This window comes from Vespa mandarinia, chromosome 16 (genome assembly GCF_050613455.1).
Source record: "Vespa mandarinia isolate Hongniang chromosome 16, ASM5061345v1, whole genome shotgun sequence".
Taxonomy (NCBI): domain Eukaryota; kingdom Metazoa; phylum Arthropoda; class Insecta; order Hymenoptera; family Vespidae; genus Vespa; species Vespa mandarinia.
In genome coordinates this window covers 2,017,915-2,040,000 of record NC_140825.1, presented here as the reverse complement: position 1 = coordinate 2,040,000, position 22,086 = coordinate 2,017,915, and the positions used below count along the sequence as shown (strand labels likewise).

The following is a 22,086-nucleotide window of genomic DNA, read 5'->3' as shown; positions in this document are numbered from 1 at the left end:
AGCGTCCATTACGTTCATCATTTGCGCATTCTTTTCACTACTGATCCATTTACGCCACAATGACAATCTTATCTACTCGATTGCAACGTTTCTTTTCTCTTTTTTTCTCTCTCTCTTTCTCTCTCACGCCCTTTTTTTCTCTCTCCCTTTTTTTCTTTTCTCTCCTTTTCTTTTCTATTTTATCGTTATTATAACGTTGCGCGAGTAATCGTGTTACTTGTAAAATCCTACGGTTCAGTTAAATTATGAACAATGTGTACGTAATCCTCAGCTGCATTATGCGTCCAAAGTATGTACCTATATACAAAAGGATCGATGAAAATGTTTTACCAAGATTGCATGAAAATGTTTTACGGATCGCGTGTAACATGGCAAGGAAAATAAACGTTTGTTTAAATCAACCTTGATATGATATAAAGATATAAAAAATAAAAATGTATGAGAAATATTTGATCGATATTTACAATGTCAAGCTATGTAAATATATATTTTCCATTTCTTTACGTATTATATATATTTTACTTCTTCTGTTTTTTCCTTTCTTTTTGTCTGTTTTTTTTCTCCTTTATTTTTTTTTTCTTTTTTTTTTTTTTTTCTATATATGTATATATTTATTTACATACAACCCTTATAATATCAATCGTTTTATCCTATGTGTCATAAAGTATTATTGGTTACATAATGTCGTGAATTAATGGTGTGAGGTTTCTCTCCCTGTACTACGTAAGCGAATTAATGCAAGGTCTTTCGAAACGACCTCATCAACGATTCATCGACCTTAACTCATTGCAAGTAAAGAAATAGTGATACACGAGCAATGAAAATTGGTTACAGTAAAATAGAATGTTATGACGCTATAAATGAAATATAAATTTCATCTGTAACGTTGATAAAACTAATTGGAATTTTTGTTCTTTTCTCTTATTTTCTTTGTTTTTTTTATTTGTTTTTTTCAGAGGTGAAAAAGATGCAAGTGACAAGAAGGAGAAGGATAGAAAGAAAGGTAAATGTAATAATAATTTTACTCAATTCCAAAGTTCGAATGTATTCGATTCCATTTCATTGATATCAATATAATATTTTAATATAATTAATAATTCCTTTCGTATATTTGATAAAAATCGAGTTAATATTTCGAATCATTTAACGCGCAAATTTCGGTTATGATCTGTCAAGAAAGGTTTTGACAATATTTTATTTCTATTCGACAATATTTTCTGACAATTATTAATGATTAATGATAAGTCTTGACGAAAATAATTCTCGTTAATAAAAAAAAAAAAAAAAAAAAAATAAATAAAAATAAAAAAAAAATAAAAATAAATATATAAAAAATATCGTTTGTTGACAACGATAATCTTAAAATAATTACGGGCAGAGAGTAAATTTTTGAAAGGAAAGGAATAATGAAGAAGAGTAGAGGAGGAGGGATTTATCGATTGGCAGAGTTCCGACCTTCGTCTTTATCCCAGTGTAATTTCAAGTTCGTAGGTTTCAAGTAGGAAGATCATCATGATGAACTGAAAAGAAAAAAAAAGAATAGAAAGGAAAAAAAACGAAAAATAGAAAGAGAAAATATAATTTCCTTTTATGTCGCTAGACATTCCGAACAAAATTCCATATTAAAAAGTATGTTTGCGCGTTGATTTTTTTTTTTTTTTTTTGTTAACTGTTTGTTCTTTTATCTTTTTGTATTTTCTTTTTATTTTCTTTTTATTTTTCTTTCTTTTTATACATTACTTACTTTTTTTTTTTTTTTTTTTTTTCTCATAATTTTAGAAAACGCCGTCCAACCGCATTGCCACATCACGTTGAAGTGCACACGTGAGGTGAGTGACTCCTTCCGCAGATGTCTTTATTTTTAGCACGGACTTGTGAAAGATGGAAGAAATGGGATTGGCCTCTTAAAGAAGGCGATCGTTCGTCTGTCATGCTTTCTAGAGGGTGAAAATTGTATGAAGGGAGAAGAAAGGAAATACGACGGGACCAATGGTCTACGTTAGAAATATTGTGCGAGACGATACGTACGCTCTTTGGTATTTATAGATTTAAAACGTGTTTTTTTTTTTTCCTTTTTTTTTTTTTTTTTTTTTCTTTTTTTTTTTTTTTTTTACTTCTCCGATCAGGTGTTACTCTTGTGAAGTATGAATTAAAACGAATTAAATTCCATCGACCTCCTTCGTAAAATATTAATTATTTTTCTTTTTCTTTTTCTTTTTCTTTTTATGTCTTTTAAATTAATTATTACCTCGTAAATGATATTTATAGTAATTATTATTCCTAGCATTCATCTTTATTTAAACTATATTATTAAATATTAATAAATGGTTTCAATGTCATTTCACAGATCGCTGGTTTTAATGGATTAAGTGACGCCCTGAAGAGACTAGATTTTTTATCAGCAGTACATGACTGTCGTCGATTTAATTACATCGTAAGACTTTTGGATCTTCTAGTTAGTCACAGAATGGGTGGTTTGAGTGGTTGTGCACAACGAGTTCTTTTCAATATGTTAGAGGAAGTTGCGTTGGAAGGTTAGAAAGAAGAAATTTGTATATCTAAACCTAAATCTAATACATATATATCGCTATTTTTATTTTTAATATATTTTCAATAATTTTTTAATAGTATCCTTATCGCAACAACAAACTGGAAGATTACGACGATTGATCGAAAGAGTTAGAGCCTTCAGTGCTGGATGTTGTTGGGGTGGAAGACCTCTAGGCTCTGTAATCTTATGGGAAAAACATAAAGCAGCTTTGGAAAGAATCCTACAAATTGCCTCATCTATTACTATAACTCAGGTAAATTATTATAATAATATTCACTCGATTAATTATTTAAATTTCTAAATTATATTGTTAATATTATATTTATTACGAAGAGGATTTCGAATTTAAATTATTATAGCCGGATGAAGAACAACAACCACAATGGTCAGATTTACCTCCAGAATGTCGTAGAGAAGTTCTTCTTCGATTAAGCGATCCGCAAGATATTGAAGCATCATCGGAAGCATGCGAACATCTCGCAGTTTTAGCTCAAGAACAAAGAATATGGCGAGAACTTGCTCAGTATCATTTCACTCCACAACAAATAGCTACTACCAGGCAAAACAATCCAGGGAAAGATTGGAAAACTATATTTACTATTGCTAGAAGGTTAATAAATATAATTCCATAAATAAAATTGCAATGAAATTGTTAACTATTTTTATTTAAATTTTAATTGTTATCTAGGTCATTCGGTTTACGAGAAGAATATGCAGAGATGATACAATTGTGCCGCAATTGTCGTTGTTTATTTTGGAGATCACTGGGCCATCCCTGTATCGCAGATCAGGATCCAGCATTTCAAGAGAAGTTAGCTGATGTAGATCAAGCTTCTCTTCATGTTCCAATCCCTCCTCAAACTTTCCTAAAGTTTTTTTCACTGTGAAGGCCTTTTGTTAAGTGTCTTGTAAACAGAATAATTAGATATACAGCTGCATATGTGCGCATATGTGTATAGTATGTCTGTGAATAAGTTAAAAAAAAACGTGAATGAGAAAAACAGAAAAGAAAGAAAATATAGATCATAGGGAAAAGGAAAGATATGTAACAGATGTGATCGAAAAACAAATACTTCGAAATTATATGTAAATGATATATCTAGCAAAAAAAAAAGATATTTAAAAATTCTATTATACATAGAGATCTTATCATCAATAAGTTATATTCAGTATATTATGATTGCATATCTGAGAAGTTTTTAGTCTAAAGTGAAACTTCAGACGTGCGAAATTCTTAGAATGCTTCCTTCCCTTAAAAGTTATAATGGCAACTACTTCCCAAATTGCAAAGTATATTTCTGTAATTTTTAAAATTATAATAGTTATATTGACTATAATAATAATGGATGATAATTGCTAGTCGTATTAAAATGTTGATTGTTAGATATATTGTATATGTGTTCCAAAAAACACATAAAAGATATCCAACTGTAAAGATAGGCTTTCAGGATTTTTATCTTCCTTAAGAAAATCTATCTATGACTGTCTGTTCTAAGATACTGCATCATTTTTATGTAGTAAATTTATATAATTTATCATTTATGAAATCATATTGTTTTTATTCAAAAGATATCTATTATATTAACTAAAATAATCCTGCCAAGTAAATCGTAATGAATTTGTTTGAAAAAAGGATTGGTTGCAATTTAATTTTTTTTTTATTATACGCGCGCGCGTGTGTGTGCATGTGTGTGTGTATGTACGTATGTATGTGTGTGTATATTGTTTGTATTGTATTGTATTAATAGAATGTTGAAGTTCATTTTTTGTGATTTATCTTAGTTGGTACAATTTTATAAAGTTATTGCATAGCAAGCATAATCGAATTTTAAAAGCGTACCAAGCTACATTTTTATAAATATTTTAAAAATATTTAATATGTTATATAATGTAAGTCTAATATTTCGTATAAAAACAAAATTGGCATATTTGCTAAAATACCTTTAGTACTACTGAAAGCTTTTTTTTGTTACATTTAATTGATATTTTAAATATGATTGTTTTTATCTCATAATCAAAATTTATTCTATACTAGTTCTATTTTAACATCCGCAAGTATATATTAAAATTTTCTGCATTTTTTTTTATACACTATATATGATAATAGTAAAGATATAACACAGAGACGTGCAAACTTTATATCAAAGAAAAAATCATTCATTACTGTTATTCGATTATTCCTATTCAAGTATGCTCACTTGATACAAATCTTTCCTTTAAGAATGATATATGATATGATAATTTAATAACAGTGATATATATTGAAGAATATGAGTATGACTATTGTGACAATTTGTTAAAGGAAAACAAAAGAAAGAGTTGGGATAAAGGGAAATTGACTATATGAAAATTTTGTACGTCTCTGATATAACATATCTTGATTCTCATAAATATTTGTTAGTTTTCTATTTATATAAAATACGTACTAACAAATAATTTAGTAAACTTCGATTTTACAATAAGCTATGTTAGAGTTACATTTTATTGGAGAGACAATTTGTAAACTGTCTTCATATGTGCATATATGCATATATGTTTTGTTATATGCATAAATATTAAATTATGACATAAAACACAATCATACACTAAGAAAATACAAACAAATCATGAAGTATCTTAATTTTTTTTTTTTTTTTTTTTTTTTTAAGTATAAAATACTTCAATAGAAATATGTAAATAGTGTATGAACTAACTATTGCATTCTGTATAATCGTACAAAATGAGATCCTATTTACACTGCTCCGTATACATATGTATTCATTTAGCTATAATGACGGGAAATTTTAAAAATCTGTATAAGTTATCATCAATATAAGAGTATTATAATTGATTAATCAAGGAAAAGAAAATTATACTGCCAATATGGATGCTATTGCATTTACATGAATTGAACAAATTGTTTATAAAATTTTCATTTAGAAAAAATGTTATTTTTTTAGATATTTTTTTTTCTATTCATGTAATCTTAAAATTGTTTCATGACCTACATGGTTTACTAACCTAGTCATTATAAAAAGTTCTCATTGAAATCAACCGTACTTGATTATAATATTATAATTAATTACTCTAATTTTTGGCAGCTCGTTATGAAACTCCAAAACGAATTAAAATTAGTAAATCATAATTAAGAGAAGTGATTCTATGATAATATTTATTTTATCTATATCTAAACTGATACATGTACAGCAAGATTGTACAAATTGCAAAATAAAATTTATTTAAATATGTATATGTACATACATGACGTAAAATTTATTTTGAGATATACGAAAGAGGTTTATAAAATATTTTATTTAATATTTAACATATATGTACCAATAAAACAGTTTAACATCGTACTAATTTCATTAAAATATATGATTAAGAAAAGGATACAGAAAGATTAATTTCGAAATCAATTGTGAAATAGTTATATATTATTGATTCTGAATAATTTATCTTTCCTAACAATTTTTGATAAAAAAAAAAAAATGTGATATACAAAATTATATAGAAATATAAAAAATATATGTTTGAAAAATAATTTACATCATTTGAAAAGCGCGCTTTTACAACTACGTACACATATATTCTGTATTTTTATAATTTCAAATAAGTATTAACATAATAACTCTATTTACTGACTGATTCTACCTAGTAACTAATTTTGCATTTCCATGAATCAAGAAATTCTTCCGATAATTGGCCAATGATTTCTCTTGTCATTACCGAATAGAAATGTGTTATAAACTACTTATAATGATCAAATTAATATATATTTAGAAAATCATTCAAAGAAATTAAATTAGAAAAACGTATTCGTGAATAAATGCATCATAAAATAAAATGTATATAATAACAAAATTTAATGATTTATGTATACTTTATTATTTTTAAAACTCATTATTATAAGCATTAATTCACAAATTTAACGCCATCTATGTAATAAATTCGAAACTTGATCTACGAGAAGAAACGCATGCGTATAAAGAAAAACCAGTGACGCTGTGGCCTGTTGGTAGTTGATACCGCGACACTCCGCGGTTCACGTTTGATTCGTACTTCAGATTATAATCATTTGAAGAAAACCTAAGAAAATGTCTACATTATCTCATGGCAAGAAGCGAGTCTGCTACTATTATGATAGTGAGTTGAAAATAATGAAAAATTTGTAATGTGTTTGGTGAACCCGCGAAAAGCTCATACACATATAGAGATTATCAAAATGTGTTTGTGTCGTTCGCGCTTGTATCATCACGTACACAGCATTTACATTTTTATATTAGCTTCTTATCATATATTGGTTACAATAATTAAATAAAAGTTTATAATGAGTAACAGCATCGCGTTTTATGCGTTTCGCATTGAAATTTAACCACATTATTTATATGTTTGCACGATTTTTTTATCGTTAAGCTGAAAGATTTTCAAGTCCCGCTTCATTCCACCATACTTTTCGGAGGCTAGTTGGCGTCAGCCATAACAGTACGGATTACTGTTATACACTTGAGAATCTCTCATATTTATATATATATATATACATATGATATTATTTAATGTTATTAAAATTATTTCAATTAAATCATTGAAAAAAATGACACTTGTATATATATATTATACCATACGATCGTAACTTTATCATTTTAAATGAGATATAACTTAATATGAAAATATAACATTCACAATTTATGACTTACGAAATTTAATACGATACTTTAATTTTTAAAGAAGAAAAAACGCTTTTATTTTTGACATTTTTTATCTTCTATTTACTAAGAATAAAATAGTGTTCTACAAATTTTTCATAGTTTTACGATTTCATATTGGTTAAGAAGATTATAGGTTATATGAGCTACGTAAATTCATATCAAAAAATTCACTTGACATAATTGCTAATATTTAATCAAACTATCTCATTCGTCAATTTGTATAATTGTATTCGAAAAAAATACTTTATCTAGAAATGTGTCTGTAAATATTACAAAATTTATACGCGCAAACCATGAAATCTTCAGATAAATTTCGGTGCACCGTACACAGCGTACATTAAGCAATCAACAACGAAGATTTTATTATAAAGATAACTAAATATATCCAAATAATTTGAAATATTTTTAACATATGTTTTTTCTATTTAATAAAATTTAAAGTAACATTGAAATAATTAATTTTCAGGCGATATAGGAAATTATTATTATGGTCAAGGCCATCCTATGAAACCACATCGTATAAGGATGACACATAATTTACTACTTAATTATGGTCTTTACAGAAAAATGGAAATATATGTAAGAATCTTTGCTCGTTAGTTTATTTAAGATAATTAAATTCTAAATTCAATTAAGATAAATGAATGTTAAAAAATTACAATGATTACAATGATATATTTTATGAAATGTTGTTAGATTCTAATAATTATTATAAATTCTTCATATTTTTAGAGACCACATAAAGCTACAGCTGATGAAATGACAAAATTTCATAGCGACGAGTACATAAGATTTTTGAGATCAATCAGACCAGATAATATGTCAGAATACAACAAACAAATGCAAAGATGTAAGAGTTAGATAAATTTTAGTATTTATTATGTAATATATATTATATGGATTTAAAAAAGTAACATTCAATTTTTTTTACAAATAGTTAATGTGGGTGAAGATTGCCCTGTTTTCGATGGCTTGTATGAATTCTGCCAATTGTCAGCTGGTGGTTCTGTAGCAGCTGCAGTTAAACTTAATAAACAAGCATCAGAAATCTGTATTAATTGGGGTGGTGGTTTACATCATGCTAAGAAGAGCGAAGCATCAGGTTTTTGTTATGTAAATGATATTGTACTTGGAATTTTGGAATTACTTAAATATCATCAAAGAGTTTTATATATTGATATTGATGTTCATCATGGTGATGGTGTTGAAGAAGCATTTTACACGACAGATAGAGTAATGACTGTCTCATTTCATAAATATGGTGAATATTTTCCTGGTACAGGAGATCTCAGAGATATTGGTGCTGGAAAGGTAAGAAATTAACCTAAATTAAATTAAATTAGACAGAAAAAACAACAGAAAAAACTGTCATTTAATAATATAACAAATTGTCTTTCAATTAATTGTTTTATCTTATGCATAGGGCAAATATTATGCCGTCAACATACCTTTACGAGATGGTATGGATGATGAAAGTTATGAGTCAATTTTTGTACCTATAATTTCAAAAGTCATGGAAACTTTTCAACCATCAGCAGTTGTTTTACAATGTGGAGCAGATTCCTTGACAGGTATATTTTATATTTATATTTCTAACATTTTTACACATGTATTATTGGATATTAATTCATTACATATAATAGGTGACAGACTTGGCTGTTTTAATTTAACTGTAAGAGGACATGGTAAATGTGTAGAATTCGTAAAAAAATATAATCTACCATTTTTAATGGTTGGAGGAGGTGGTTATACAATTAGAAATGTATCTAGATGTTGGACATATGAAACATCTGTTGCTCTAGGATCGGAAATTGCTAATGAACTTCCATATAATGATTATTTTGAATACTTTGGTCCTGATTTCAAGTTACATATAAGCCCCTCAAATATGGCCAATCAGAATACACCTGAGTATTTAGAAAAGATAAAGTAATTATCAAATTTTATTAATTATGCATATATTGAGTGATGAAACAACCAAAATACATATTTATTATTTTCTTTTATCATAGAACAAGACTATTCGAAAATTTAAGAATGTTACCTCATGCGCCGGGGGTTCAAGTGCAAGCAATTCCAGAGGATGGTGCTGTTATCGAAGATTCAGAAGCAGAAGAGAAAATAAATCCAGATGAAAGATTATCACAAAGGGATTTAGATAAAAGGATACAACATGAAAATGAATACAGCGATAGTGAAGAGGAGGGAGATGGTGGTAGAAGAGACAATAGATCATTCAAAGTATGTTCTGATTTCTTATTATATAATATAATGTTATTATGTAAAATAAATAATCATTATATGTTATATTATCATTACATTGAAATGTTATTTTCTAAAGACTTCTAGAAAGCGTCCGAGACTTGAAAAGGGTCAGGAAGGTATGGAAAGTGATATAAAAAAGGAAGAAGATATAAAATCCGAAGCAAAAGGTACATATCATTGTCATTAAGAGATTACGATTTTTGTTTTTTTTCCCTCTATATAGTAATCTATATATTATCTAATAAATATCATTTTATATTTAGAGAACGATAAAGACGAAAAAATGAATGCCACGAATGAGGAGACGAAAAAAGATGGTGGTGCGAATCCCTGATAAATAATAGCATCTACTCGTCGGAAATATTGCAGAGGTCTTTATTTAAATCAAGTCTAAATAAGCTTAGGTAACTTAAGTGCAAGGAGCACGTGGTGTACAGATATTCGTTACCTTAAGATCATCCCATAATCCAAAGTCATTTGTTTTCTTCATATTTTATATAATAGAAAAGAGAAGAATACTTTAATATGATAATTTGATTATATCCGTTTGTGAAGTATAATAACGATATTGAGATATACACGTACAAGCGTGATCTTAACGCTTTGTATTTTTAATTATTATTAAAATTTATATATCTTTTTTTCATACACATAGTGAAAAATTTTTTGAGGAAGAAAGTTGAAGGGGGGGACAGGGAAGGGGTTGGGGAATATGACTAAAGATAATTTAATATTTATAGTGATTTGAATTTTTAAAAATATTACGGATATTAAATAATTCCTTCAGGCATAATCAATAATGAGAATGAGATCACAAAGTTATTGATAACAAGATAACAGTCAATTCTACATATGCCCAGATTTATATCCTAGAAATATAATATATCAATTTAAAAATATTCTATGATCGAATTGATTGTATCTTATCCATTTCTAAGGATATAATTTAGATTGAACTATATGACAAGCTAACGCGCAATTTAATATAGACGCATTAGCTAGATTAGTTAATGCAAAGGATCATGGGATATTAAATTTTTTTTGCTTCCTCCTATTCTTGTACATAATATAATGCTAATATTAAAAAATGAAGTTCTACACGCAATAATAATATTAATAATTATTATTATAATTATCATAATGACAAACAAAAGAAAAACAAATGAAAGGAATCGCATTCATTTTGGTATGTAAAATATATTATTTTGTTTGTGAGATATGAAGTCATTGGTAAAGAGCGAAAAGCAAAGCCAGATTAGAATTATCAGATGACAGATTTCAAATGTAGGTATAGGATATAAGAATATTAAGTAAGCGAAAGTAATTTGTAAGAGTTCAAATTTGTCAGTATGACTAGACCTACTTTTATTCGATGTTAGTGGATGTTAAATCGCTCTCGTGAGAAGGAGAATATAAAATATAAATGATAAAACTGCCTCTGGTAGGCTAATATTAACTAATATTAAAATGATTATTATATTCGAAATCTACAACCATCCGTTTACAAAGTTTTCATCTTTCTTGTAAGAGCGAACGTCCATTGCTAACCAATGTGTACAGAAATCTACTTTTTCCACCGCATAGATCGGACCAGCGCGCGACTATGAATGATCGGTCCCAAAAAAAAAAAAAGATGTTCATTTACTTAGTTAAAATTAATTATCCATCACACAAAGATACAAATTCAATGTAATGATAATATACTTATGCCGGATTGAGATAGATGAAGTAATGATATATTTATGCCCAAATATTAAATACACACGGATGTTTTTAAATATTTATAATAAAAGAATAAAGAAATTTATACGTGAATATAATTATTCTCTTCGTCATCAGAATTCAATGATTCTTATGATTTCTGATTCAAGAGTACCACTCTGAATGTGGCGTGTGAATATGTTTGTTTATCAAAATGGTGACATTTCCAAGGTGTCGACGAACTTCTTCATCATTTTATAAAGTATGCATAGTAAAGGATGATCTTTATCAAAAACGTGACGTACATTTTGTACGTATAATTTTATTTCTTTTAGCATGATAAAAGTTTCTATAACCAGCCTCTCTTATCCAATAGTCCATAATATAATACGGCTGAAGTTCCATATTTCTAACCTCATCGTTAAAACAATAATTTTATTATTGGCGAATAATTATATGTAAGATCAAAAGAGATATATATATATATAAAGGACAATTATTTATTATGGAAAGAGAATATTTTTAAGATTAATAAAAAGAAAAGAAGTATTAAAATTATTACGAAACTTGTACAAAATTTGAAAAGCATAATACAGAAGAACATTTATGAAAGAAATAATTATTTCCAGAGAATAAATGCTTAAAGATTTTTGATTAATTTTGCAACGTATATTTATTATTATTCAAAATGATGGCCCATTTATCTCATGTTATGACACTTGCCAATAGCATCATTGGTGTGAGTGTTCTTGCAATGCCATTCTGTTTCAAACAATGTGGTATTATTTTGGCTGCCTTAGTTCTTTTACTATCGAATCTTCTATCTCGTCTTGCTTGTCATTTTCTTATAAAATCAGCAGTAATGTCAAGACGACGTAATTTCGAACTCCTTGCTTTCCACGCATTTGGCCATATGGGAAAGTTTTTAGTAGAACTTTTTATAATCGGATTCCTTGTGGGTACATGCATTGCATTTTTCGTCGTTGTTGGTGATTTGGGACCACAAATTGTTGGGAAAATAATAGATAAGAGACCTGAAGATATCAGAACTAGTCTACTTATAATAACAAGTATTTTTATAATATTACCATTGGGTCTACTTCGAAATATTGACAGTCTATCAAGTATTTGTACTGCTACCATTGTTTTCTATGTTTGCCTTATTTTAAAGGTAAGAATATTAAGTATTACAAATGTATTATATATTATTGACTTCGTTTACTTTATCACAAGATTTATAATGTTCCTTATATTTATTAATAGGTAATAGCAGAATCAACACAACACATTTTTGCAAGAGATTGGACGAGTAGTGTGTATTATTGGAGACCTGGTGGTATCCTTCAATGTTTGCCAATTTTTTCTATGGCTCTTTTTTGCCAAACACAGTTATTTGAAATATATGAAACAATTCCAAATGTATCACTTGAAAAGATGAATGAGGTCGTACGTGGTGCATTAAATATTTGTACTCTTGTATATTTATGTGTTGGTTTCTTTGGTTACATTGCATTCTGTACACAATCCTTCACAGGTATGCTTTTATTGTATAGAGATTAATAACAAGAATATGAATTATTTATAACAAAAGAAATTTTTTGGTACTTAGGAAATATACTGATGAGCTTTGAACCAAGTTTATCATCGGAAATGATAAAGATGGGATTTTTTTTCTCTGTAGCCTTTAGTTTTCCACTAGTCATTTTTCCTTGCCGTGCAAGTCTGAATTCTCTCTTATTTCGTCGGGTACGTATATAATACAATGAATTGAAACGATACAATGAATTTATCGAATATAGATATTACTATTAAAACTTTTAGGTATATACTCATGAACCATCTATGAATTATATGCCGGAAGCAAGATTTAGATGTCTTACAATTGCAATAGTATTTTTTTCCTCAATTACTGGTATATTGATGCCAAATATTGAGTTTGTACTTGGTTTAGTTGGATCTACAATTGGCGTAATGATATGCCTAATGTTTCCTGCAGCATTTTTCATATCCATAAGCAGTAAACACACAAATGAAAGATTGTTAGCACAGGTATAAATTATAACACAAAAACTATATCGATCATCATGTTTATCATAAATATTATTTTAATTATGAATTATTTTTTATTCAAGGTCATTATATTTGTTGGTATTTGGATAATGATCCTTGGTACATATGCCAATTTGTATGCAATGGAAGAATCTTCTAATACCAGAATTTTAATAACTACTGCTAAACCTCTTAGTCAAATAGATAATTTACCATTAAATTTAAATAAGGAAAATATTCATATGATACCTGATGTTTCTAATAATCCTGAAATTCTATCAAATGTTAAAGGTATGCTAAATGTATAAAATAACTATATTGTATATATAACAATTTATACTTCGTTTTTAATTGTAGAAAAAATAGATGGATTACCAGAAATTAAAATAATGGATGAAAATAAACATCTTGATGATATTCGTCAAGAACCTCCAGTTCCAGTTGAACGTATCATTGTTACAGAAAAGCCAGTGATAGAAAAACAAAATTCTGTTGAAAATATAGCAGCTAGTTTTGCTCCAGAAATTAAAAAAATTGTTGAAAAGATTAAAACAATGAAAGATGACTTAAACAAAGAGCCTAATTCTGTTATAAATAATAATAAAATGATAGAACATGTGGACTCTGTAACGTTAAAGGCTAGTGAAAATATTAAAGTAATCAAATCTAAAGAAGAAACTAATGAAATGTCAAAAAATGACAATCTCATAAATTCAGATGCAATAAAAAAAGAAAATTCAGAAATAGCTTCAGAAGGAGAAATTACTAATATGGTAACGGTAGAAAGACATGAAAAGCTTAGAAAAACTTTAGAAAAGCATGCATTGGAAAGGCTGCAAATGTTACAAGAACAAACAAAACTTTTGAAAGATATTAAAGAACAAAAGCGTGAATTTGAAAGAGAAAAAGAGAGAATAGGAAAAAATATAGAAGAGTCCATACAAAATGGTAGTAAGGACAACAATAACAATGAAGTAAATATTATACAAAAATCTAATATGAAAGAAGTTGAAAATATTAATAAACAAATAAGTAAAAGTCTTGTTAAAAATGAAACTCAGAATAAATATGTAACAGAAACAAATATCGATAAAAGTGTTTTAAAAACGCCAAATATTCGAAACATAAATATAGAAATTGCACATGAGAAAAATGATTCTGAACAATTCGTTGATACAAAGGATAACAATAATATTCAAAATATGCAGAAGATGAAGTTAAAAGAAGACAAGCATATAGACCAAACACATTCGATATCAAATTATCAAGAAAAGATTAATGTAACATTTGATAATATTTCAGATAAATCTAAAGGAACTATTTTAAGTGCTTTAACTAAAGGAATTTTAATAAAATCTACATCAAAGGATACTTTGCTTAAGAAAAAAGATATACGAACGTCACAGGGTAAAGAAGAAAGTATCATCAATGAAATTAATAAGTCTGACGAAACAGTAATCCGAAATCAGAATACCGTGCCTATTATATTACAGCTTAAAAATCAAACTAACGTTAACAAATCTGAACAGTTAACAAACAGAAGTGACAATGATGTTCAAGTAATGCGAAGAGATATTTTAGAAAATCATAATAGAGAGAAACGAGAAGTCACTAACATAAATGTACTAAAAACTGAAGTTTCTCCTGATGTTTCAACTGAAGAAATAAAATCTTTTATGAAAGATGTTTCTATGGATATTGATCGTAAAAAATGTTCTAAAACGTTAGAAAATTCACAAATAGAAATAGCAAATAAGCCAGGAAAAGAATTGAAACAAAAATTACCAGAAATGGCATCTATTCCAACTGCTTCAACATTGATTAAAACTAATGTTTATTTATCAGAGAAAGAACAAGAATTAACAAATTCCATTTTAGTAGACCCAAGTATAACCATAAAAGGTAAATACATTAAATTAAAGCAAAGAGATTTGAAAGCTTTGAATACTGATTATATTAGAAACTTATGACCATTAGAATGCATTCTTTATAATAATCAATGTCTAACAGAGTAAATTTCTAAATTATCAAAATATATTTTCTGGCTATTTCTGAATATTCAGCTACATTATTGAAAACATAACAATATTGTAAAATATTGAATAAGCTGGAAATTAGTATGAACATAGATGTAATTTAAATAATATTGTCAATGTGTGGTGTCAAATTTAAATAAGATTATTATTAATTATATAAGATGATAAGTATAGTTTTGTAATTCTATTATAAGTAACTTAAAAAAGAAAAAGTTGAATTTTTTGTGTTAATGTAAATGATTATTATTTATTTCTTTGTTTTCTTTATAAAATTTTACAAAATAATGATATTCATGGAGTCATTTATATATTTAAGCTTAGAATTTAAGAAATTGCTGCGATAATGAAATATATCATAAATCCAATGAGAATTTTAACAATCAGTAAATTCAGTTTAGAATTTATGTTTTTTATACTATATGAGATAATGTATAGAAAACAGTACAATTAAGTGCTTGAAACTAGCCAAATATAAATCTATTTTTACATAACAATAATATCGATTATTTCACTCGTAAATTGACCTGGACAAAGCTCCGTTCAAACGAACTTTTTTTTTTCCTATCACGTATAAAACAATTTCCTACGTGTTTATCAAAAACAAAACAGTAAATACGTAGAGAAAAAAAAAGGAAGGTCGTGGACGTTATTACTTCGATAAAAAAAAATGTTTACTATCAAGAAAAATTTTTTGCTGCGTTAAGAACAGTATTTCTTTAATTTTCGTTTACCGTAGTGAAAGAAGGTCAAGAGGAAAGGAGAAAGTACTAATCTTTTCTTTTTCGAGATTCTTTCATCATCAGTGAACACAAAATTAACTTTCTTCAAATTCGAACGTTTATTAATCATAACGGTCTGTATCGTTTACCCAGTTAAGGATAAGATTCTTCTATTTTCTTCTTTCCTCTTTTCACCATTTCTTTCTTTTTTTGTAAAAAAGGGTAGCTCGATGTGAAAGTTTTGCCGACAGATGCCCTCGTTGTCAATTCAGTGAGCGATCGTCTTGTTCGTGTGTGCTTTGATGTAACATGGCTACAAGCAATACGGAAGAAATCAAGGTATTTACAGAAAAAATAACCGTATCGTGACATAAATAAAAGTGCCAAAGCGATAGACCATCCGAAAAAGATACATTTTTCAAATAATTTCGAAATAATAATCCGATTTCGAAGTAGCAGCATGGTCGCTTCATAGGTTCATTCTTACCCCTCCTTCACCGTGTGCGCCTACATCTGTTCCTCTGATGTATTACCAAAACTGTTTATGCAGCTTAAAAAATCTAAATTATTCTTTCTCTCTTTCCTCTTTCTCTATTACGTTTTTATTAACAACATGATAATGATGTTTACTTAAAGTGAACGTCGATCTTTTCATAAAGTGTTTATATGCCAAAAGGTGCTCGACGTTACGTGAACGCCTACACTCGTGGTACGAGGATAATAGGGATAACATTTTCTAGGTTAAACGATTTTCATTCTAATGATTTCTCTTCCTCTTTCACAAAAAGAACTTTCTAGAATAATAAGTTCTGTGAAAAGTACTGAATCCGTACTGATATCTAGTGAAAATATGTATTAAAATTTCATTTATAGGAGATCGAAAGGAAGGAGCAAGGGATAATAAATTTTGATGAATTTCCACCAGAAGTTTTGATCAAGCATCCTTTACAACATACCTGGACACTTTGGTATTATGAACCGGACAAAAGTAAAACATGGGAGGAAAGCCAACGTGAGATAACTAGTTTTGATACAGCAGAAGATTTTTGGAGGTAAATTTTATTATATAAGCTTTGAAAAAATATATAATCAAAAATTATCTAACATTGTAATAACAATGAAATTATTTTTCTTAACAGTCTGTACAATCACATAAAGCCTGCATCCGAGTTAAGACAAGGTTGCGATTATAGTATGTTTAAACAAGGAATCCGACCTATGTGGGAAGATGATGCAAACAAATTAGGTGGAAGGTGGCTAATAAATTTAGATAAGAAGCAAAGAGCTATGGATTTAGATCATTTTTGGTTAGAAATTCTTCTGTGCATGATCGGAGAAGCATTTAATGAATATTCAGATGATGTATGTGGTGCTGTTGTAAACGTAAGGCTAAAAGGAGATAAACTTGGTATATGGACAGCTAATGCCAATAGCGAAGATAGCGTTATGGAAATAGGGTAAGCTTTTATTCCTTTTTATCTATAATTATTTTCTATTAGCATTACATTGATATTATCTTTCATTTTAGACGTAAATTAAAAGAAAGATTAAGGATTACACCCAAAATAACTATAGGATATCAAGTACATCAAGATACTATGATTAAGAAAGGAAGTCAAACAAAAAATACTTACACGGTCTAAGTACAGCAAGAATTCTTGATTTCATAAAAATTTCATTGTTACATAGATCATTGAATAACAGGTATCAAACAACTGATGGACAAATTTTCATTGATATCGATAAGAATATCAATATATAATTCATTGATTCGTTTGTTTAAAGCTGAGAAAATATATATATATATACATATATATATATATATTTTTTTTTTTTTGTTTAAATCTTAACTTCGTTTCCCCCAATAAGCGATTGAGCGAAAGTTAATAAATGGATATTAAATAAAACAGATTAATATTACATTAATATAAAAACGTACATTAATGTATAATACATAGAAGTAGTTTATGAAAGATACGCGCAGGCTGCTGTATTTTTCTACTTTTGACATATATATGTTATGTATTTACAATTTCACACATTTATCACTTAAATACATAATTTCCTATTGCATGAAATAAAGCTCATTTCTATTATTATTTCAAAAAATATTATGGATTTTATTGTTCTTTTTTTTCCCCTATGTATGCATATTGAATAGTTTATTAAATTCAACATTTTTTAATTAGAGTAGTAATGATTAATAAAATGCAGCATCTTGCTTTATTCTTCTAAAATGTATTAAAGATGTGTGATGTTTACACAATTGTTTGACATACAATTATATTTAAGTCTTTCTTATATAAAGTATATTTAAAAAAAATATATATATTGCTATATGCATTTCTTAGTCACTTTAATCCCACTCCTTTTCACAAAAAATAACTTTATATATTATATATTACATTTACACAAACACTATTTTACAGTATTTTAGATTTTTTTATCCAATAAGATTTTTTCAACGACTTCTTTAATATCTTTACGTCTCTCTTTTTCTAGCGCATGTAATAAATTTATTTTCCAGTCTGAATTATTCTGCGAAATACAAATATCCAATGCCTGAAAAATATTTAACTGTGTAAATATAAAAATACATAATTTATATACAATTATATTAATGCTATTAATAAATACAATAATATTATATTTTTTATATCAAATTATATCTAAGGATATATTACCTGATAACTCTGTTTTTTTAAATTAGACGAATTTTTCTTTTCTATTTCATTAATTTCATTTTCCTTAAGACCTAAACGTCTGCAAACATGTTTCCATGAACGTCCTATTTGTTCATTCACTTTCAGTAACACTTAAAAAACATTTAAATCAATTTAGAATATTTCATACTAATTTAATTTTGCTAATCCTGTTTAAAAAAGTTATATCAGAAATTATATTACATATAAATAATTACCCATTTGCTTCAACTCTGATTCCCGGTTATATGAAGTTTTGGAAAACTGCTCTGGTACTTCACTTAATAGTGATTCATACCTGAGCTCTTCTAATGGATTTCGCCATCTTATTTGATCAAATGTTTCTTCATCTTGATTTATCAATAGAGATTGTATTGTAAAAAAGAATAATATTTTATTAACATATTGATTGCCATGTTGGTCATCTATGACCAAATATTGTTTCTCAATAGGACCATGGTGGTCATCAGTGACCAAAGTGTTTCAAATGTTTTAATTATTTTGTTATTATGTACTTAGAATAATGAAAATTCTCTTATAGTCACTGAGAACATCATAGCCCTTGTGTTAATATAAAAAATAAATATAAAATAAAATAAAATAAAATATAAAATATGAATATGTTAATATAATGTGTTTATAAAATATAAAAATGTGTTAATATAAAATATAATAAAGCTGCTAAAAATACAAATATTTACCATTATCACTTTGATACATATTATAATTTGGAGGAAAATACTTTGATAAAATTGCTTGATTATAATTACTTTCGTATTTCTCTAATCTTATTAATAAATTGGATTTTTTAACGTATATCTTATTGATAAAATACAACTGTTTTATATTGTCGTAAGAAATAATGGTATACTTCTCTAATAATTTAATTAATTCTTCGAACTCTTTTATACCACTTATTTTTCGTTTAGAGTTTATCTGATAATAGTATTCACTTTTAATTTCTTCCAAAGCGTTATTATCTATATAAGGCTTTGAAATGTTTAAAAAGTCATTGAGTAAATCTTTAAATTCTTTTTGCATTGTCATGGTCATCGTTTTATAAATATTTTAGGAATCCCCTTTTAACGTCAGATTGTTCTAGTTCCAAGCTAGGATTATTTTTCTTTTCACAGTAACAAGAATTTCTAGGAAATTAATAGAAATTAATGGAAAGTAGTGCGTTAGAAAATCTTTTCGTTTTTTACAAAGAAATTCAAATACAAATCTTTTATATATATATATATATATATATATATATATATATATATATAACTTGTTATATTTTATATGCTATATATCATATATTATATGCTCTTTTGTACATAATCAATATGTTGACTGTTCATTATACCATTCTCAAAAGATTGTTCACTTTTATTATCGAAAAATTTCTTTAGTATGTATTTATGATAAGTATTCCTTTAGTTAATTTTGTAAAGATTGGAGTGATATATAATTGGTTGGTACAATATCCGATAAGTATAACGGGTATTCTATTAAATCTGTAAAAATGTTTCATAAGTTGCTAAAAATACAAACAAGATATATTATTTTAATGAAAAATGACTATCTTTGTATTTAATGGGTACAATCGTGAACTATACATTCTTGTGAATTTTATTTATTCAAATTAATCGAAAAAATATTCGATCGATCAAATTTTGTTCTATCAATTCATATGGCACATATCATATCATATAATTCACGTAGTTTAATTTATATAAATAATGTTAAAATATTCGATTTAAATAACTTCAATACTTTAACAATAACTGGAAATTTTTAATACGGATTATTTTTGATCAAGGCTTTTATTCGATTATCATTGATTATATTAAACTTACTCAAAATGTGGAGTTATTTTTGACAAAGAAATTCCCACTGGACTACAATTAGCTAATACGATTATTTACAATATCTTTATTAGAAATTACATATATTTATATATTTTTTTTCTTTTTTTTTTTATATATGCACAAAGTTTTTAAATTTTCGATAATGTAAAATGTAAATTTTCGATAAATACGGCAAAATGTATTTTTCTATCAAATATATTTTTAATCTTTTATATCAATTGATAAAATTCCACTGATCTTGACATTTGACTTTTTTTTTTTATAAAATGAATAAAAAATGTAAGCTTTTAAGGTTATGTACGCATTTAAAAAAAAAGCACTATACGTCAAGCGATATTAATTCTCGACAAAATAAAGAATACTTTTTGGTCGATTCAATAAATCAATGACTCAATACAGGACCAAACGAATTCTATGAATGAGTTTTTTTTATTTTTAGATAAATTTTGATTTAACTAACAGTCATGCACACTTTCCATATATTAAACACTAATGTTTTGACCAATCACATTGCTCGATTAATACGTCATAACGATATAAAATGTCAATGATGTTCGAAAAATTTAATATATTGGAATTCAACTATTATGATACTTATGGATAGCCAATCTCTTTGCAAAGTTATCTGATATCACAATAAACGAAGTAGTCTATTAAATATTGAATGTATAAATTTATATTAACCCAAAGATAATGTAATGAGAAATTTATTTATTCAATAATAATTGATAAATTTATTCTTAAAATTTACAAAATATTTCTTAAATATTTCGGATAATTCATTTCTATAATTTATGCCGCAGCAAATGAAATTAAACTCATGATAGTAACGTTGTCGCGACAATTCTGGATCATAGAGCATTTTGTGTTTTACATAGTTCTTATGTACCGTTACGATTTACGGTTACTATTACGGATAATTTGTGTGACCAATGCTAAATTTTAGAAAAACTATTTGAAACTTTTTCATATTGTTCCTAAATATATAGCTACATTACTAAACTTTGAAAAAGTTTCTAGGCAATAATCAATTATATAAAGTGCACATCATTTTTTCTTTAATTTATTAAAAATGTTAAGATAGTATTTTATGTTAATTAATTTTCTTCGAATAATTTTTATTAAATAAATCGCATGATAAAATATTTTTTTAGATTTTCTTCTTTAGGTCTTATTATTATTATGGTCTTGAGCTTTGAATGATGCTCTTTTAGAATTCTTTTCATAATACAATCTTAAATATTTCTTTTAATAAAACTTTTACTATAATCTAAATTATGGAATTTAATGTGTGAAATTTTGTTATATCCAAGGACACAATCATGAATACAGTCATGATTTCACAATAATTATTAAGGATATTAAATTATATAGAAATGTATATTTTGTATTCATTTTCAACAGCAGTCGTATTCTTAAAAATTCTATACTTATATATGTGAATAGCTACATAAGAAAAAAAGATTTATTAGGACAGATCAAAAAACCAAAAAAGTTAAGGTCAAATTTTTGCATAAAT

General features: G+C 26.8%; 5 protein-coding genes across 11 annotated transcripts in view; 4 read left to right on the top strand and 1 right to left on the bottom strand.

Moving 5' to 3' along the window:
- The window catches only part of LOC118442107 (F-box only protein 32), a 10,069-nt gene extending 4,436 nt beyond the window's left edge, over positions 1 to 5,633 (top strand). The window contains exons 1-7 of one of the 3 annotated variants that reach the window (XM_085661858.1): positions 264 to 289; positions 957 to 1,003; positions 1,780 to 1,829; positions 2,348 to 2,534; positions 2,629 to 2,804; positions 2,911 to 3,161; positions 3,240 to 5,632. In XM_085661858.1, coding sequence (XP_085517984.1) covers positions 279 to 289; positions 957 to 1,003; positions 1,780 to 1,829; positions 2,348 to 2,534; positions 2,629 to 2,804; positions 2,911 to 3,161; positions 3,240 to 3,438 — 921 coding nt within the window. In that variant the 5' untranslated portion in view covers positions 264 to 278 and the 3' untranslated portion in view covers positions 3,439 to 5,632. Of the gene's footprint in view, positions 1 to 263; positions 290 to 956; positions 1,004 to 1,779; positions 2,011 to 2,347; positions 2,535 to 2,628; positions 2,805 to 2,910; positions 3,162 to 3,239 lie in introns of those variants that run through there. The other 2 variants (XM_035867309.2, XM_085661859.1) reach the window with 2 other exon arrangements.
- An 893-nt stretch (positions 5,634 to 6,526) lies between these two features.
- Positions 6,527 to 11,311, top strand: HDAC1 (histone deacetylase 1). Its single transcript, XM_035867157.2, has 9 exons — positions 6,527 to 6,676; positions 7,706 to 7,818; positions 7,972 to 8,089; positions 8,177 to 8,550; positions 8,663 to 8,810; positions 8,883 to 9,168; positions 9,252 to 9,480; positions 9,581 to 9,671; positions 9,768 to 11,311. The coding sequence occupies exons 1-9, from the start codon at positions 6,628 to 6,630 to the stop codon at positions 9,836 to 9,838; spliced, it is 1,479 nt and encodes a 492-aa protein (XP_035723050.1). The 5' UTR covers positions 6,527 to 6,627; the 3' UTR covers positions 9,839 to 11,311.
- Positions 11,312 to 11,344: 33 nt separating this feature from the next.
- Positions 11,345 to 15,459, top strand: LOC118442024 (uncharacterized). The gene is made up of 6 exons (XM_035867156.2): positions 11,345 to 12,376; positions 12,469 to 12,739; positions 12,815 to 12,951; positions 13,027 to 13,254; positions 13,338 to 13,545; positions 13,612 to 15,459. The coding sequence occupies exons 1-6, from the start codon at positions 11,894 to 11,896 to the stop codon at positions 15,222 to 15,224; spliced, it is 2,940 nt and encodes a 979-aa protein (XP_035723049.1). The 5' UTR covers positions 11,345 to 11,893; the 3' UTR covers positions 15,225 to 15,459.
- A 527-nt stretch (positions 15,460 to 15,986) lies between these two features.
- Positions 15,987 to 17,845, top strand: eIF4E4 (eukaryotic translation initiation factor 4E4). 3 transcript variants are annotated; one of them, XM_035867164.2, is made up of 5 exons: positions 15,987 to 16,143; positions 16,231 to 16,348; positions 16,883 to 17,061; positions 17,149 to 17,466; positions 17,538 to 17,845. In XM_035867164.2, the coding sequence occupies exons 2-5, from the start codon at positions 16,319 to 16,321 to the stop codon at positions 17,650 to 17,652; spliced, it is 642 nt and encodes a 213-aa protein (XP_035723057.1). In that variant the 5' UTR covers positions 15,987 to 16,143; positions 16,231 to 16,318; the 3' UTR covers positions 17,653 to 17,845. The 3 variants fall into 3 exon arrangements, with proteins under 3 accessions (XP_035723057.1, XP_035723058.1, XP_035723059.1); XM_035867165.2 differs by having other exon boundaries at positions 16,001 to 16,143; positions 16,236 to 16,348; XM_035867166.2 differs by having other exon boundaries at positions 16,021 to 16,143; positions 16,261 to 16,348.
- A 447-nt stretch (positions 17,846 to 18,292) lies between these two features.
- Positions 18,293 to 21,126, bottom strand: Fadd (fas-associated death domain protein). Of its 3 annotated transcripts, XM_035867162.2 has the most exons (6): positions 20,556 to 21,079; positions 20,063 to 20,213; positions 19,413 to 19,856; positions 18,930 to 19,061; positions 18,694 to 18,824; positions 18,293 to 18,571 (listed from the first exon to the last, which is right to left on the bottom strand). In XM_035867162.2, exons 3-6 carry the CDS (start codon positions 19,762 to 19,764, stop codon positions 18,443 to 18,445), a joined length of 744 nt encoding a protein of 247 aa, XP_035723055.1. In that variant the 5' UTR covers positions 19,765 to 19,856; positions 20,063 to 20,213; positions 20,556 to 21,079; the 3' UTR covers positions 18,293 to 18,442. The 3 variants fall into 3 exon arrangements, with proteins under 3 accessions (XP_035723055.1, XP_085517983.1, XP_085517982.1); XM_085661857.1 differs by lacking the exon at positions 20,063 to 20,213 and having other exon boundaries at positions 21,028 to 21,126; XM_085661856.1 differs by lacking the exon at positions 20,063 to 20,213.
- Between the last annotated feature and the right edge of the window lie 960 nt (positions 21,127 to 22,086).